The 15761-nt window shown below is 40.2% G+C and overlaps 1 protein-coding gene across 2 annotated transcripts in view; it reads left to right on the plus strand.

Annotated features, from left to right (window-relative positions):
- Window positions 1-15761, plus strand: part of ECA3 (endoplasmic reticulum-type calcium-transporting ATPase 3) — a 447643-nt gene that overhangs the window by 264304 nt on the left and 167578 nt on the right. For both annotated transcript variants that reach the window (XM_089449126.1, XM_089449125.1), the window contains exons 24-26: window positions 10197-10289; window positions 10840-10890; window positions 11052-11183. In XM_089449126.1, the coding sequence (XP_089305252.1) occupies window positions 10197-10289; window positions 10840-10890; window positions 11052-11183 (276 nt within the window). The remainder of the gene's footprint in view (window positions 1-10196; window positions 10290-10839; window positions 10891-11051; window positions 11184-15761) is intronic.

Genomic DNA, 15761 nt, shown 5'->3' on the forward strand with positions numbered 1-15761 from the left:
CATTGAATACAGAAGTAGTATCGTAAAGACCCAAGCAACAGTAGATTCCACAAGCAGCCATTATAAAATAGGACTGATTCAACAAGCAATTAACATACTTACAATAGTTAACAATCTCCCAACAGGGATATCAAAACATGCTACAGACTGTAGCTGTCCCCTTACTGCCACAAAACCATATCGGCAGACCTTATTGCTAACTTGCACCGTTAATTACCTTTCATCCTCCTGATCGTGGCCCCTCTGGTCACTCACGGCCCATAAGATAGTCTCAGCTACCTCAGGAAATTAGCCCCCAGTCTTCTGCTGCCACAGGAAGATATCTTTCAGCTCTTCGCTGCCTCAGAAAGGCAGTCTGTAGCCGTTGGTGCCACGGGAGAATGGGTCCCAGCCCTTTGTAGTCACAAAAGGAACCTTCAGCTCCCTGTTGCCTCAGAAAGGCAGTCTCTAGTCACAGCCCTTCGTTGCCACAAAAGTAATGCGACAATGACACCTTATTAACAATTTAACATCCTAATCACAATAGTATAGTTATATCTCAGTTCTGAATAAATAATTGGTTGACACATTCAGTACTAACATAATAGCTGAGGGAGCAATTTGCCCATTGGAGAAGCCCAACAAACCCTAAGAAGACCCATCCTGCACTTGAAAAGAATTTAAATTTGCACTTGGAAAAATATTATTTTTGCTGCTGGACCAAGTCAACTTGAAACGTACAAGTCGGCCTAGAGGAGAAATTCGATCCCCAAGATCACATATAAATAGGCTTAACTTAACATCACTTGGAGGCATCACATCATACATCAAATCATCTTCATTTGGTTCAATCTCCTCAGAAAATTGCAGCTCCCAGTTCCCACGTGCGAAGGAGAGATAAGAGATTCTGTTTTCACTGTGTTGACTTTCTGTTTTGGGCATATTTGACCAGTGTTGACTTGGGGCTGATTTGACTTGGTTGACTGAATTGTCTGATCTGCTTTGGAAGCCCAAATTCAGACAGACTTTGAGCATTTTGACTTGTGCACTTTGACCATCTTTGACTGCAGGTCTGAAGCTAGGGTTTCCACAGGTTGACTTAGTGAATTGACCAATTTGGAGGCTGATTTGAGGACTGTTTTGACTGGGTTTGACTGAGCAAGAGAGGCCGAATTGTTTGCTTCTTTGACTGAACTTTTTTGAGCACATTTGACTGTTGACTTTGATTGGTTAGGGCAGTGTTCACTGCTGGTGACTGAACTTTGACAGGTGTCGAAAATCGCAGGACTGGTACTTTGACCAGACTTGACTTTTATGCTCATCATTGATTGGATATGTTGATTTGGGTAGCATCAAATGTGCTCTAGCCACGAAATTTGGTGGAGAGGTCGGGGCACATGAGATCTCCAATACCCAGAAAGAGTTTGGGCAGATTCTAAACAGATCATGAGATATTAAAATAATTAATATTTTTAATGGTGTCCCTAAGTCTAAACTTAGGGAAAATAAAATATTAATGTGTATTAATATGAATCTGTGTTAGAATGGTCCAAAAGACATGGATCAAGCTGTTGATTAAGGACTTAATCTCGACCGTTGATATGTCAACAGGAAAAGTATAAGAGGAGGCTTGAGAGTGACTTGGAGAATACACCAGAGTGATCAGTGATTCTATTCTCTATAGCGGGGTTTGCTAAGAGAGATAGAATCAGTGATCGAGAGACCAGCTGAGGGGCATTGAGTACAGAGAAACAGAGAAGGCAGAGATTGTGCTGGGAGAGCAGCGCAACAACCAAGGAGAGATGTAGAGCCAGCGAGGGCTCACACAGGGCCACGTAGAGGCAGCCAAGTGCTGCGCAGAGCACAAGAGAGGCTAGCGTGTCTGATGCAGAGGCCCAGAAAGCTGACACAGGGCCTCCTGGGGCTGATGCAGGGCCAGCGTGAGATAGAGAGGGGCTGACGCAGTTCAGATTGGGCAGACGGTGGGGTTGCAGAGTAGGTTTGTGCTGAGGAGCTGCTGGAAGGATTTCCTGGGGTTTCAGCTAGGAGATTTCTCTCAAATTGTGAGGTATAGCTGCTAAGGAAATTCTCTGTTGGGTAGGTCAGTTTTGACACCCAGATTGTACTATGATATTGCTTAATAAGAAAATCCTCAGATAGCTGCACCGGTTTTCCCACATTGGGTTTTTCCGGGGACATTGGTCCATAAATAATGTTGTCATGTGGTGTGTTTGTTCTTGTTTCTTTTAGTTGTTGATCTTAATATGTTGAGCATGCACTGGTGTTTATTTTCAGTATTTACTTTGTAAATAACTTGTTAAAGAAAAATAACAAGTAGGTAGGAATAAATCAGAAAAAGTGCATGAAGAGTTTCTAAACTAAGTAAACCTAGAAATTTCAACATGGTATCAGAGCGTGATTGTAGATCATAGGAGGAATAAGAGACATCAGCCCAGCGGAGCAATCGCAACAGAAAACAACAGCCCCGAGGTGACATAAGCTGTTTCTAGTAGCGCAGAAACCAAGAAGTGTGACACAGAGCCAGCCAGAGCCACACAAAAGAAGCCGGGAGCTGCACAGAGCCTAAGAGAGGCCAGTGTTGCTGACACAGAGGGCTAGAGGGCTGACGCAGGGCATCCCAGGGCTGACGCAGAGTCAGCGTGAGGCAGAGAGGGGCTGACGCAGTTCACAGAGAGGTAGTTGCTAGAGTCTAGAAGGCTGCAGAAATAGTGCAAAGTGGAGCTGGTGAGGTATTGTAGTCAGAACAATACCTGACAGAACAAGGCCAGAGGTTGTTACCCAGGGTTTCTAGCCGAGAAACCTGGATCAACAGTGCAATTGCACAAGACGATCAGAGTAGGGGGCATCTCAATAAGCGACAAAAAGATTTCCAGGAGGGAAATCAAGGCTCAGATGGAGTCCAGAAGAGAACTTCCAGACGAGAAGTAGAGACTCAGAGGAGTTGAACAGAGAACTTCCAGAAGGGAAGTAGAGGAGTGCCATGGCACTACATGGGATAAGAGACTGGGATAGACTGGACGGAGCATCGAACTTCGTAGTTTGGAAGGCCAGAATCTTATCAGTGCTTGACAGGAATTGTGTCAAGAACTTCGCCTTGAAGGTTATAACTATCCCACTCGACCCCAATGATAACGACAAGTACGAAGAGGCGATGGCGAGGGCCAAGTGCATTATCCTTGACAGAGCCAAGGATCATGTGGTACCACATATAGCCGAGAAGGGAACGACAGTTGAGATGTGGGAGGCTCTCAAGAACCTGTACCAACATACTTCTGTGCAGAGAAGAATGCCGCTTGAGAACCAGATAGGTCTGTTGACCACTACCGGTCAACTACCCATGCAGTACACTCCTTTTTTCTTTGCAAAAGGGGGTAGCGCTTGATCGATATGTCCATGCCATCCTGCAGTCATCAGCAGCTTGATCAATTTATGTTGTAAACCCAGTCTGCATGTATGAAATGTAAATAATCTTAGCAGATATGAGTCGTGTATGTAAATTGCCTGGGTGGACCTAACTTTCTAATGATAATCTACGTCCCGGAAGGTTTTTCGTCTCACCGATCCATGATCGGCAGAGTTTTCCTTCAGCCTGACCCCAAAGCCGGGATGGATTTTGTCATTAGAATTTTAGGAGAATCCTAGTGCGTTAATCTGCTAGATTATAGTTGTGTTGCAGAACTGGGTGGTTTATGAGGGTCTATGATAAAGGGGTTTTCCCCCTTAAGATGTAAATTGTAAAAGTCATGATGAAAAGTGTCTTGAGGGTTAGAAAATGTTTTAATCCCCTCATAATTCCTAAGTCCTAGGTCCTAGGTGATTTTTCCAAAGGCTAAGTTCGAGGATCCATTTAGAAAATGAATTAAAAAAAAAAAAAAAATTAAAAATAAATAAATAAATAACTGAAAAATAAAAAAAAAAATAATAATAATAATAATAATAATAATAATAATAATAATAAAGCAAAAACCCTAAAAAATAATAAAATAATAATATTTTGAGTGAATGCATGTAAAATATTATTTCTTAATAAATCGACGGATGAGATTAAGAGATGTCTTGATTCTCATCGACGGTCGAGATCATTTCGACGTGGATCACTCGAACTAGCCGTTGGGATCATTTCCTTTAAATAGGGTGCTAGGGGTCATTTCAGATCATTGGATCTGTGAGTCTTGTACTCAAGAAGCTCTCTTGTAATATGTTTTTGGTTAATAAAAGAAGACTTTGGGGTCCAAATCTTGCTGGTGTTACTCTCTGGAAGTGCTGTGAGCTGTTTTATTTTCTGCATATTTTATTTTTCAGCCATTAATAATAGCTTATTGTAGAGTATTGTGAGCACAGGTATCTTGTTCACTTGCTAGGGTTTGAATGGTATTAGGGTTTCTGGAGTAATGGCAGGTATCTCCATTGCTTTTTGAGATCTAATATTATTTTCTCTCTCTTTACTGATGGTTGAAGTGAGCTGTGCAGGAAACCCTTATTGAAGAAGATTAGCGGGTGTTTGGGGAAGTTCTCGGCTGAACCAGCCAACTCCCGCAAGCAATTTTCTTGCTGAGCCCAGCTAGTTTTGATCCTGGGTCTATCATTCAGTTTATTTTTCCTAATTTGCATGAGAGATTTTCTGAAGTTTTTCATAACTAATCTGACATTTTTAAATATAAATGCTGTTACTGTTAAATCTGGCTGTTCTAGAGCTGTGAATTTTTGTGATTTTAGGATAATTTTGAAGGGTTTTACTTTAAAAATTTTGTGTATATCTGCCGGATTTTGTTTTCTTCTTGCAGGTTACAGACCTGAGACAAAATTGATAGAAAGTTTTCTCTAGATGCAGCGTTGATTGTTTGCCCATCTGCTTGGCTGGCCGTCGAAGGATCAAGGCCCAGAAATCACGCATAGAAGGAAGCATATTTCGTTTCAAGGGTTTTGGCTGTCCTGTCACCCACGTGAAAACTTCCTATCTGCAAAAAAATCTTGAATTTGTGCATTGACTGCATAAAGGAAAACGCATTCACTGTATCCAGCATGAAAAGCTTCAAGTGAAACTGCGGTTAACCAGTTCTGTTGGGCTCGTGGTCCCGGATTATATGCGATGCTTCAAAATACCCACGCGCCTTATTAAATCTCTGCCGTCTGGTTGCTGGTTTCAAACAATGTGTAAAGCTCTGACGTGGTGGACATACTGTGAAATCGTCAGACAGTGTGGGCATCAACAAAAATTCGTTGCTACACAGATTTTATTCACGCAGACGGTATACTGTATGAAAAGAATTGCTCAGATCCGATCTCAGTGGAAACCATTCTGCTCCAACCGAAATACACGTCTTGAGGTATGTCTGCGTGTGAAGCTATACTGCTTGAAAACTCTCCTGCGCAAAACATTCTGCTCCAGGTAGAAAAGCCGTGGCCCCTGGTTGCTATCGAAAACCTGCAAACAGCGAGAGAAGTGTAAATTTTTTTCCCCCCTGCGTTTTCCGCCGTCAGCTATCGAATTGTCCAGGTAGGTCGATTCCATACCCTCCGCCGTCGACTGTGTATTTTTTTTTTTTACTTACGATTCATCTTTTGAATTTTTGACTTAATGCAATCGTATTATGAGTTAAAATCGAAATACGTTATGTTTTAATTAAATTATATTTTAATGCTTTAGTTTTAGGTTTAAAACTTTAGCATTTAGATTTTAAATATAAAAAAAAGGGGTGTATAAAAGGGTTTTTGTTTAAAGTTTTTATTTTTTTATTTTTTTATTTTTTATTTTTTATTTTAATTAGCTTTTAGGATTTTATTAATTAAAAATCATAAATTTTTTAAATAAAAATAAAAAATAAAAATAAATTTTGCAATTTCAGTCTTAGCCCGGGAATTTTTTAGTTTTTATCTTTTCTGCTGAGGCTAAAATTTTGATGTGGGATTAATGTTTATCATCTTTTATGTGATTTGGCATGCTTGAATGATCATGAATGTAATATCTGGTTAGCATTTAAGATTACGTGGTTGTGTATCGAGCTTTATCTTTCGAAGTTTTAAATTGCTAGATCATCGTTAAAGCATTGTGAATTTACTGGATATCTTGCATCATTCGAGTTATTTGATGATAAATGATTGCTCTACATGGTTTACACCTCTGCAACATTTAGTGAGTAGTCATTTAAACATTAACTTCATAAGGCACTGGTCCGCTAAATTAATAAAATCATTTTAGTGCTGGTAGTGTTTCGTGTCTCCCAAACCAACTGGTCGACAGTTGGTCTACATCACCTCATAGGGTCTACCGCCCTTAGCCGCGGGAGACAGGCTTAAACGGAGAGATCGGGGATCAGGGTGACAGCCCCCGGTCTGAGCGTTGTTGTGACAATCTGTGTGACAACAAGGTCATATCAGATGAAGAAGGGTCAATCGACTGACACCTTCTTCGGAGGACTGAATGAGATCCAGGACCAATTGACTGCTATAGGAGTGACATCGGATCAGGAACTTATGGTGAGGACAGCCCTGAATGCTGTCTCAGAAGATTGGGAAGTGTTTGTCCAGAGTATCCTAGGCAGAGGGACTCTCCCACCTTGGGACGAGATGTGGGCAACTCTTCAGCAGGAAGAGATCAGACGACAATTGAAGACAGGTAGCAGCCACAAAGGGATCAAGGTCAAGCAGGAGAAGAAGGATGTGGCCCTAGCATCTGAGGGAAAGCAGGAGAAGCGGAAGAAGAAAGATCTCTCCAAGATCAAGTCCTTCCATTGTGGGGAGATGGTTCATTATGCGACCCAGTGCCCAAAGAAGAAAAGTAGGGGAGAGTCTTCCGAGACTAAGGCAACGCCAACACGGGTAGAGAAGCAAGTTTTGATAGACGATGACTGTGCCATGAGTGCACACGCACCACTCAAGCATAAGTGGGGAGACATCACGCTATAGTCAGACGGTCTATAGGCGTTGAGGTACCCAACCTCTTGAATTAGACCTTGCTATAGGAGCCCCGACGAGGAGTGGCAGGACTGGCTGATGTGGGTAGAGACGGATGCGGATGAAGTGATAGAGAGAGCTGCAGTGTAGGAGTCTTGAGACAATGCAGAGCTAGCAGGCCGCAGCAATGCGAGAGGCACAGGAGTGTTGCACCAACACAGGAAGGCACAGCGAGGTGTGCAACGGTGCGAGATGCAGGGAGGTGTTACAGCAGCGCAGAGGTCAGAGAGAGGGAGCTTCAACATCAGTGGGTGTTTCTAGCCCAACAGGGAGGTCAGTTGGGAGATCAGTTACTTACCTCTCAGTAACTGAGTTGTAGTGCAGTAGTGGGCAGCACGATGCAACATGATGAGAGGAGGTGCAGTGCGGATGCAGTGCTAGGAGAAAGGACCAGCAGCGACACGGATGCAGAGGGAGTTGTCGTACAGATGCAACAATGGTAGTAGCAGAACCGTGGGCAACAGTACATGATGCAGCAGTGCAGAGAATGTTGGGTAGGAAGGCCTAACATCAGCACAAGTATTGATGCTGGATGATCAGAGTAATACTCAGTGAGGAATATTGCTAGAGCACAGTCCTCGCTAAGAGGGAGTGTTGATTTTGGGTAGCATCGGATGTGCTCTAGCCACGAAATTTGCTGGAGAGGTTGGGGCACATGAGATCTCCAATACGCAGAAAGGGTTTGGAAAGATTCTAAACAGATCAAGAGATATTAAAATAATTAATATTTTTAATGGAGTCGCTAAGTCTAAACTTAGGGAAAATACAATATTAGTGTGTATTAATATGAATCTGTGTTAGAATGGTCCAAAAGACATGGATCAAGCCAGATCTAATCTTAGCCATTGATAAGGGACTTAATTTCGGCTGTTGATATGTCAATAGGAAAAGTATAAGAGGAGGCTTGAGGGTCACTTGGAGAATACACCAGAGTGATTAGTCATTCTATTCTCTAGAGCGGGGTTTGCTAATAGAGATAGAATCAGTGATTGGGAGAGCAGTTGAGGGGCATTGAGTATAGAGAAACATAGAAGGCAGAGATTGTGCCGGGAGAGCAGCGCAACAGCTAAGGAGAGTGACGCGGGGTTAGCAAGGGCTCACGCAGGGCCACGCAGATGCAGCCAAGTGCTGCGCAGAGCACTAGAGAGGCCAGCTTGTCTGATGCAGAGGCCCAGAAAGCTGACGCAGGGCCTCCTGGGGTTGACGCAGGCCAAGAAAGGTTGATGTAGGGCTAGCGTGAGACAGAGAGGGGCTGACGCAATCTAGATTGGGCAGACGTTGGGGTTGCAGAGCAATTTTGTGCTGAGGAGCTGCCGAAAGGATTTTCCGGGGTTTTAGCCAGGAGATTTTTCTCAAACTGTGAGGTATAGTTGCTAAGGAAATATTCTGTTGGGTAGGCCAATTTCGGCACCCAGATTGTACTCTAATATTGGTTAATAAGAAAACCCTTAGATAGCTGCACTAGTTTTCCCGCATTGGGTTTTTCCGGGGACATTGGTTCAAAAATAATGGTGTCATGTGGTGTGTTTGTTCTTGTTCCTTTTAGTTGTTGATCTATAATATGTTGAGCATGCACTGGTGTTTATTTTCAGTATTTACTTTGTAAATAACTTGTTAAAGAAAAATAACAAGTAGGTAGGAATAAATCAAAAAAAGTGCATGAAGGGCTTCTAAACTAAGTAAACTTAGAAACTTCAACAAGATATTGGATTGTTGACTTGGATAGTCAAGGCTTTGACCTTTTACTTATTGTTGGATATACTTGGACTATGTATCTCTGCTGACATTTCATGAACATCTAATAGAAGAAGAATCTGGTTGGGTTTTCCCCCTTGTGGTGTTTTTTCCCGGTCTTTGACCTGGATCTCTGTGTCTCATTGATCTTGGTTGTCTTCTATTGTGCTTATTGTTTACTATTCTATCTACAATTGCTTACTGTATTTGGTGATTGAAATAAATTGGAAAAGCGATTGCTACTGAGAAGAAATTGTTTAAGTGATTGTTGCAACATAGAACATGTCTCTATAGACATGACCGTTCATGAAAGGGTACCTACCTGGCTATATATACAGGACCCTCACCCTCATTGTAATCATCTAATCAGATCTTTTATAATATTCAATATACTATTACTTGTCCTACAATGGATGTCTTTGTCTTCGAGGTATTCTGAATATTATTGCTGAGTATATGAACTTTGTTCGTTACATTGGTATTAGAGCCGTTCGATCCTTTGGCTGCACAAGAGCCTCATTCTCCAATCTAGGTCTTTAATCATCAAAATTCGTCAACTTTGTTGCTGTCGTGATTTTAAGCATTTGCTGTAGAAGTATCTGGAGTTTCTCCATTGAGTTTCGTGTTCACAGCCCTGAGAATTTCAAAGGGAAACACTTTATGTCCATGAGAGGATTGCTATTGTCTATGGTATATATAGGAACTGGATAAATGAAAAGCTGTCATAAGTGAAAGTGTTCAAAAGCTTAAAAATAAAATGTAGGTGTTTAGTGTACAGTGTTGAGGTTGCAGTGTGATTTATATTTTCAATGGGATTGCATGGTACACATTTTGATATCCTGTGACTATATGCTCAAACTTGAAAGGTCATTGTCATGAATATACATATTCAAGGGATGTCTGGTGTTGTTCTTGAATTCACCTGGATTCCAAACTGATTTTACATATCTTCTCTTTTGGCATATGATATCGTAGAATAATTATGGTGAAGCTCATGTTGTTTTCCATTGAGTAGGAAACTAATATTACAAGAAGCTCATATTTTCTGATTTACTTATTTTATTTGAGAAATGATAAAATTTATTTAAGATGATGAATAAAGATGATTCCTTTTACAATGAGAGGTCCCCGAATAGATAAACCTAAGGGGTTGCTTGGTGCTATTTCATGAATGGTTACGACTATTTCTTAAGTCATTTACTTATCTTTATTATTTCTTGTCTTTTATTACTTTATTTTTTAATTATTTGTATTATTCTATCTCTTTCATAGCTTTATTAATTTCTCTATATCACATATTTATATGCAACTGACATTCAAGGTGTAATAGGACCATGATGGACAGGTTTTAACTTTTTGCTTTAAGGAGAGTCAATAAAAATAAATTATCTGGCTTGAATATATCTGCATTGTATATCTGAATCCAGTTATAGTGCAGTCATTTTTCCAGTAGTACAGGGAAAGCACAAACGTCTAACGTTGTTCACAAATGATGTTCTATCGTGCAGGTTGCAATGACTGGTGATGGAGTAAATGATGCACCTGCTCTCAAAAAGGCAGATATAGGAATTGCCATGGGATCTGGAACTGCTGTTGCGAAGGTGGTCAGCTTGTTCATATTACTAAGATCTGCTAATTTTAAGCATATGATTCTAATGCACAATGGCCTTATCCTTTCTGTGGAGCTGAAGTGTTTTGGGACTGAAATTCCATTAAAAAGTGAAATACGTCAAAAATGTCATTACCTTGTAACTTGAACATTAGTTTTCGTGATAAATAGGCTTTTCTATGTACAGGCTGCAGTGTTTTCTTTGGTGTATCTCTCTTTCCTCTTATCTACATGTAGAATGTTAGTGTTTATAAGTGTGAGATCAACGATATTTCATAATGCTGTGTACCAAATCTTGAGCTTTTCATTCACTGTGCTTTTCACTTAATCCATCTTTGTGCCCCAGTCTGAAGATTATTGTCCTTCACATAATCTTACGTGCAGAATTTACTATTTAGTAATGGGATGGATTGCAGATCTAGGCTGACAGTTAAATTCTTAAATTTCTATGAAGCTTTGATGAATGTAGGAGTGACATTAAACATTATTTTATGATAAATGCAATATTGTCTGAAATTTTATAACTTTGTGTTTCTGTCCAGGGTGCTTCTGATATGGTGCTGACTGATGATAATTTTGCCTCAATTGTCGCAGTAAGTAAAGTGTTTTGTTTTGTATCAAATACTGTACGATTGCAAGTATAGTATTTGTTAAACTTTGTCTGACATTTCTTGATTTTCTAGTTTCAATGTAAGAATTTCTGATTAAACGGCTCCCATGAATTCCTCTTTTAAAATTCCATCTTTTCAAGCAGGCTGTTGCAGAAGGGCGGGCCATATATAATAATACGAAACAGTTCATCCGGTACATGATCTCTTCGAACATTGGAGAAGTAGTGTGCATATTTGTGGCTGCTGTACTTGGAATGCCAGAGACTCTTGTACCTGTATGTTCTGGTGCTGACATCAGTTTACTATATTACAGAAAAGTCTAGATTGAGAGCCTTCCTTTGTCAAAATTGGTCTGTTTAGTTTTAAATTGTTCATAGTCATTGATAAACAGTTAAACTCTAATTGCTCAATCTTCATTTATGGTTTTCCTGTATGCTGCAAATGGTCTTTATATAGGTTGCATTGCAGTAACCCATTTTTGATCCCTGGTTCAGTATTGTGTATATACATGATGAATGGCTACAAGCTGCCAATTGTAATTTGTAACTGAACATTAAATGCTAACAAAATAACTATGTTCTGCCATGACTCCTGGACGGGGGGATGCGGGTGTGGGGAGACACACAAGGGGGTCATGTGGGAGTACCCTCAAATTTTAGGGAAATCTATGGGGGACAGCGGGGTATATAATTTTTTATCACGTCTATGTTTTGTGTATATATATATCTAATTCAAATCTATATTTAATAATGAAAGCATAAATGCATTAATCCATACATAATTGAATTAAGTAATGAAATATACTGATCCATACTCTTCATTTATACTGATACAGACATCATTCATACTGATACATACGTCATTCATACTCATCATTCATCCATACAGCATGAGATTCAATAATGGAATACATTGATCCATATTCATCATTCATCATTCTAGAATCTATGTTGATCTAAAAACTAAATTCATCATTCATCATTTTGGATTCTAAATTGATTCAAAATTTAAATTCATCATTAATCATTATAGAATCTAATTTGTAGTAAGAAAAATAGACTATATTAGATATTGAAGTCTGAAGACTGGAATAGTAAATTGATATAGCTCAAACTCAAAAATGATAAAGAGTGATGAGTCAAAGAATCAATTTGAGGTCATCGATATATAGGGTCAAGACTCAAAAGTTAGAAATGGACACACAAGAGAATGTAGAGGCATGCAAAAAGAGAATGTTTGCCTCAAGTTACTTTATTTGAATTTTCCTGTTTCTGATCTTCCAGATCGCATGTCACACAGGAAGAGAGCATACACAAAGACTTAGCTTACTCTCAGACTTAAACAAATAGGCTAGTTCCTTTTTGATCTTCCAGATTGCACTAAGTGCAGGAAGAGAGCATATTCAGAGCTTGTTGACTCTTCACTCAACCTCTAGATGCCTCAAATGAGTTATCTCTTGGTCTTTTATAACACTTTAGCCAGTTCAATTGGTTCCTAAGACTGACATTAACAAGTCAAAAGTTACTGACATCTATGTACTAGGAATTGAGGCATGAGGGGACTACCTCATGTAATCTCGTCCCTTAAGTGGTCTTTCAACATATGGGGACCTGATTCTTGTTTTGACAAGACACAAAGTGGAGTGTACTGCCACCCATGGAGCAACTATTAGACAGACTAAATGGAGTGGACTGCCACTCATAGACAAATTAACAATGCTATACATTAATAGATTCATATGGCCGACAAGCCAAAGTACTACAAAGTGATATATACAACAAACTGAAGTATGGGTCCATGACGCTTCATGCTGATTATACATTTGATGCTTATCTTTTGGGAGGTTTTATGGTTCCATCCGATTTTCAAGGTTATGGAGCTCTTCCCATTGTTGGAAATGTAACTAGTTTCGGTCTTCATAATTGTTGTTGTACTCATTTCAATATGTATCTTGTGTAACAAACAAAAGAAGAAAAGAAAATGTTACTATTTTAAAGCATGGGTTTCATGCTCTTTATTGATGGTCTTCTAGGGAAACGCATGTTCTTCATGCTGCTGGGGTTTGTTAGGTCATAGGATTTATTGTCACGAGTCAAGAGAGTCAACATCATGTTTATAAGAACCTTCCAGGCAAAATATATCTTGTAAAATAATTTATTTTGAGTCTAGAAAGTCTTGGAAACCTCCAAAGTACAAGTCGACCTTGGAAGCTTCAAGTTGGCCTAAAGGAGTGAATTCAATCCCTTGGAAAGGCTATATAAAGGAGCAGTTCAATTGCATTTGGTACTCACTCATCATCGAGTTTGACCTCAAGAAGAAAAGGTCGATCTATAGCTCGGAAGCAAAAGAAAGGAAGAGCAAAGGTCTAGGATGTTGAAGAAAGTGTAACTAGGTTCAGTCTTCATAAATGGAATTTTGATCTCTGTACTTATAAAAGAAAAGAATTATTATTTTTTGTAAAAATGAGTTTCTTTCTCATTGCATAGGTCAAGCACATGTTTGACTGCTTCTAAGAAAGTCAAAGAGCTAATGTAATTATTTAAGACCCATGTGGGCATGTTACACTATGTAAACATATGTATTAGAGTCAAAGAAATCTGTTTAGGGTGATCCTCCACAGCAAAGACACGTCTCCTCTTCAAAGTCGGCTCAAAAAATGAATTTTTGGTACACTTAAGGACATGTCGGCCTCACTAGCTCTGTTGATTTGGGGTAGCATCAGATGTGCTTTAGCCACGAAACTTGGTGGAGAGGCTAAGGCACATGAGATATCCAATACCCAGAGAGGGTTTGGGCATATTCTAAACAGTTTGGGAGATATTAAAATAATTAATATTTTTATTCTAAACAGAAGGCCAGAGAGGCTGCGCAGAGTCTCAACACGCTGACGCAGAGGGTTTCAGGCCACGTAGAGGTCAACAGGGCTGACACTGGGTTCAGAAGAAGTGTTGGAGAATTTGTCTATCTGTGGGTAAGCCGGTTTGGCACCCTGTTGTACTAGAAAATTGTTGAATAATAAAATCCTCCCTTGCTGCACCTGTTTTCCCACATTAGGTTTTTCCGGGGACATTAGTCCAAAATATCTGTGTCAATGTGTTGATTCTTGTGCATATGTTTGTTTTTGTATTATGGTGTGATATCTGAAGCAGTATATATTTTAATGTTTATTGAAGTGATTTCATGAATAACTTACGGTGGAGTAAGTAGGAAAAGTAAATCAGTTACTGCAGCGATAGAATTTTCACATGGTATCAGAGGAAGTAATCAGCGATAGAAAGGGAAAATCAGTTATGGGTCGAGACCACAATGCAGAGGCATCCACCTTAGGGGACTCACACAGATTTTCAGAAGATTGCACAAGAGAAAGAGATTTTGATTTCTCCATGTTGGCTTCCAGGCTGGAAGAAGAAGTGGCGTGCATGACTAGTGTTGCATCATCAGAAGTACCGTATATAGACAGTGGAGCTTTGTGGCATATGACGGGAATCAGGGAGTGTTTCTCAGAATATCGAGAAGAGAAGATGGACTTTCAGATCACCATGGGGAACAAGGAAAAGTGTACTCCAGTAGGGAAGGGTACCATAGTTTTTCAGACAGAATCAGGAGAGCGGTTTCATGCCACAAATGTGCTACATGTGCCAGGATTGGGGATGAACTTACTTTTTGTGTCACAACTACAAGGCAAGGGCTATGACGTCTACTTCATCAAGGAAAAGGTATATGTCAAACACCCAAGATGGAAAAAAAGAGTGCAGATTGGGATCAAAAGTAATCGGTTGTATAAATTACAACTAGAATCACCAATGGCACTAATAGGTAGTCATGGGGACAAGGACTTGAACAAACTATGGAACAGAAGGATGGGTCACTTGCACCATGGAGCTCTGATAATTCTCAAGAGCACTGTAACAGGACTTCTGGATCTGAGTACATAATGAGATGATGTATGGAGGGGATGCGCTCTAGGAAAGTATGCCAAGGCAACATTTCCTAGGAGCAAACACAAGGCCAAGAGTGTACTAGGATTGATACACTCAGAAATTTGTTGACCTATGTCCCTCAATGCTCTTGGTGGTGCCGATTATTTCCTTACCTTCATTGATGACCACTCGGGGAAAACTTGGATTTATTTTCTGAAAACCAAGGATGAGGTTTTCTGTCGATTCAAGGAGTTGAAGGCTCTGGTGGAGAATCTGACTGGGAAGAAAATAAAAGTTTTGCGCTCAGATAATGGCAGAGAGTATGTCGATAAGGACTTCACTGATTATTGCGCTAAGGAGGGCATCAGAAAAGAGTGGACAACTCCCTACAATCCGGAACAAAATGGGGTAGCAGAAAGAAAGAACAGGACTATTGTAGAAGCAGCTAGGGCCATGCTGTATGATCGGGATATTCTAAAATTCTTGTGGGCAGAAGCATGCAACACAACTGTCTATGTTCAGAACAGGACTCGTCATCAGGCATTGGGCAAGATTACTCCAGAGAAAGTCTTCACTGGGAAGACGCTTGAAGTCAGTCATTTCAGGATATTTGGGAGTTTAGCATATTGCCGCATACCCGAAGAAAAGAGGAAGAAGCTAGATCAGACTACAGAAAAGGAAAATCTGGTGGGATATAGCGAGAACGCTAAGGCATACAGAATCTATCTTCCAGGGAGCAAGAAGGTAGTAGTGTGACGAGATGTAAAGTTCATGGAGGGCAGAGCTTTCAGAAGATCTCGCGAAACGCCTTCCGAAGAGTAGTCGAAACAGGATCCGTTGGTCATGCCCCTTCAACCAACAGACGTGAAGAATTCTTCCTCAAGTCAGGAAGATTCTCAGGATGAGGAGCGAATAGAAGCACTTGCTGGCAGA

This window comes from Pinus tabuliformis, chromosome X, assembly GCF_031772625.1.
Source record: "Pinus tabuliformis cultivar Carrire ecotype Pingquan chromosome X, CPIR1, whole genome shotgun sequence".
Taxonomy (NCBI): Eukaryota; Viridiplantae; Streptophyta; class Pinopsida; order Pinales; family Pinaceae; genus Pinus; species Pinus tabuliformis.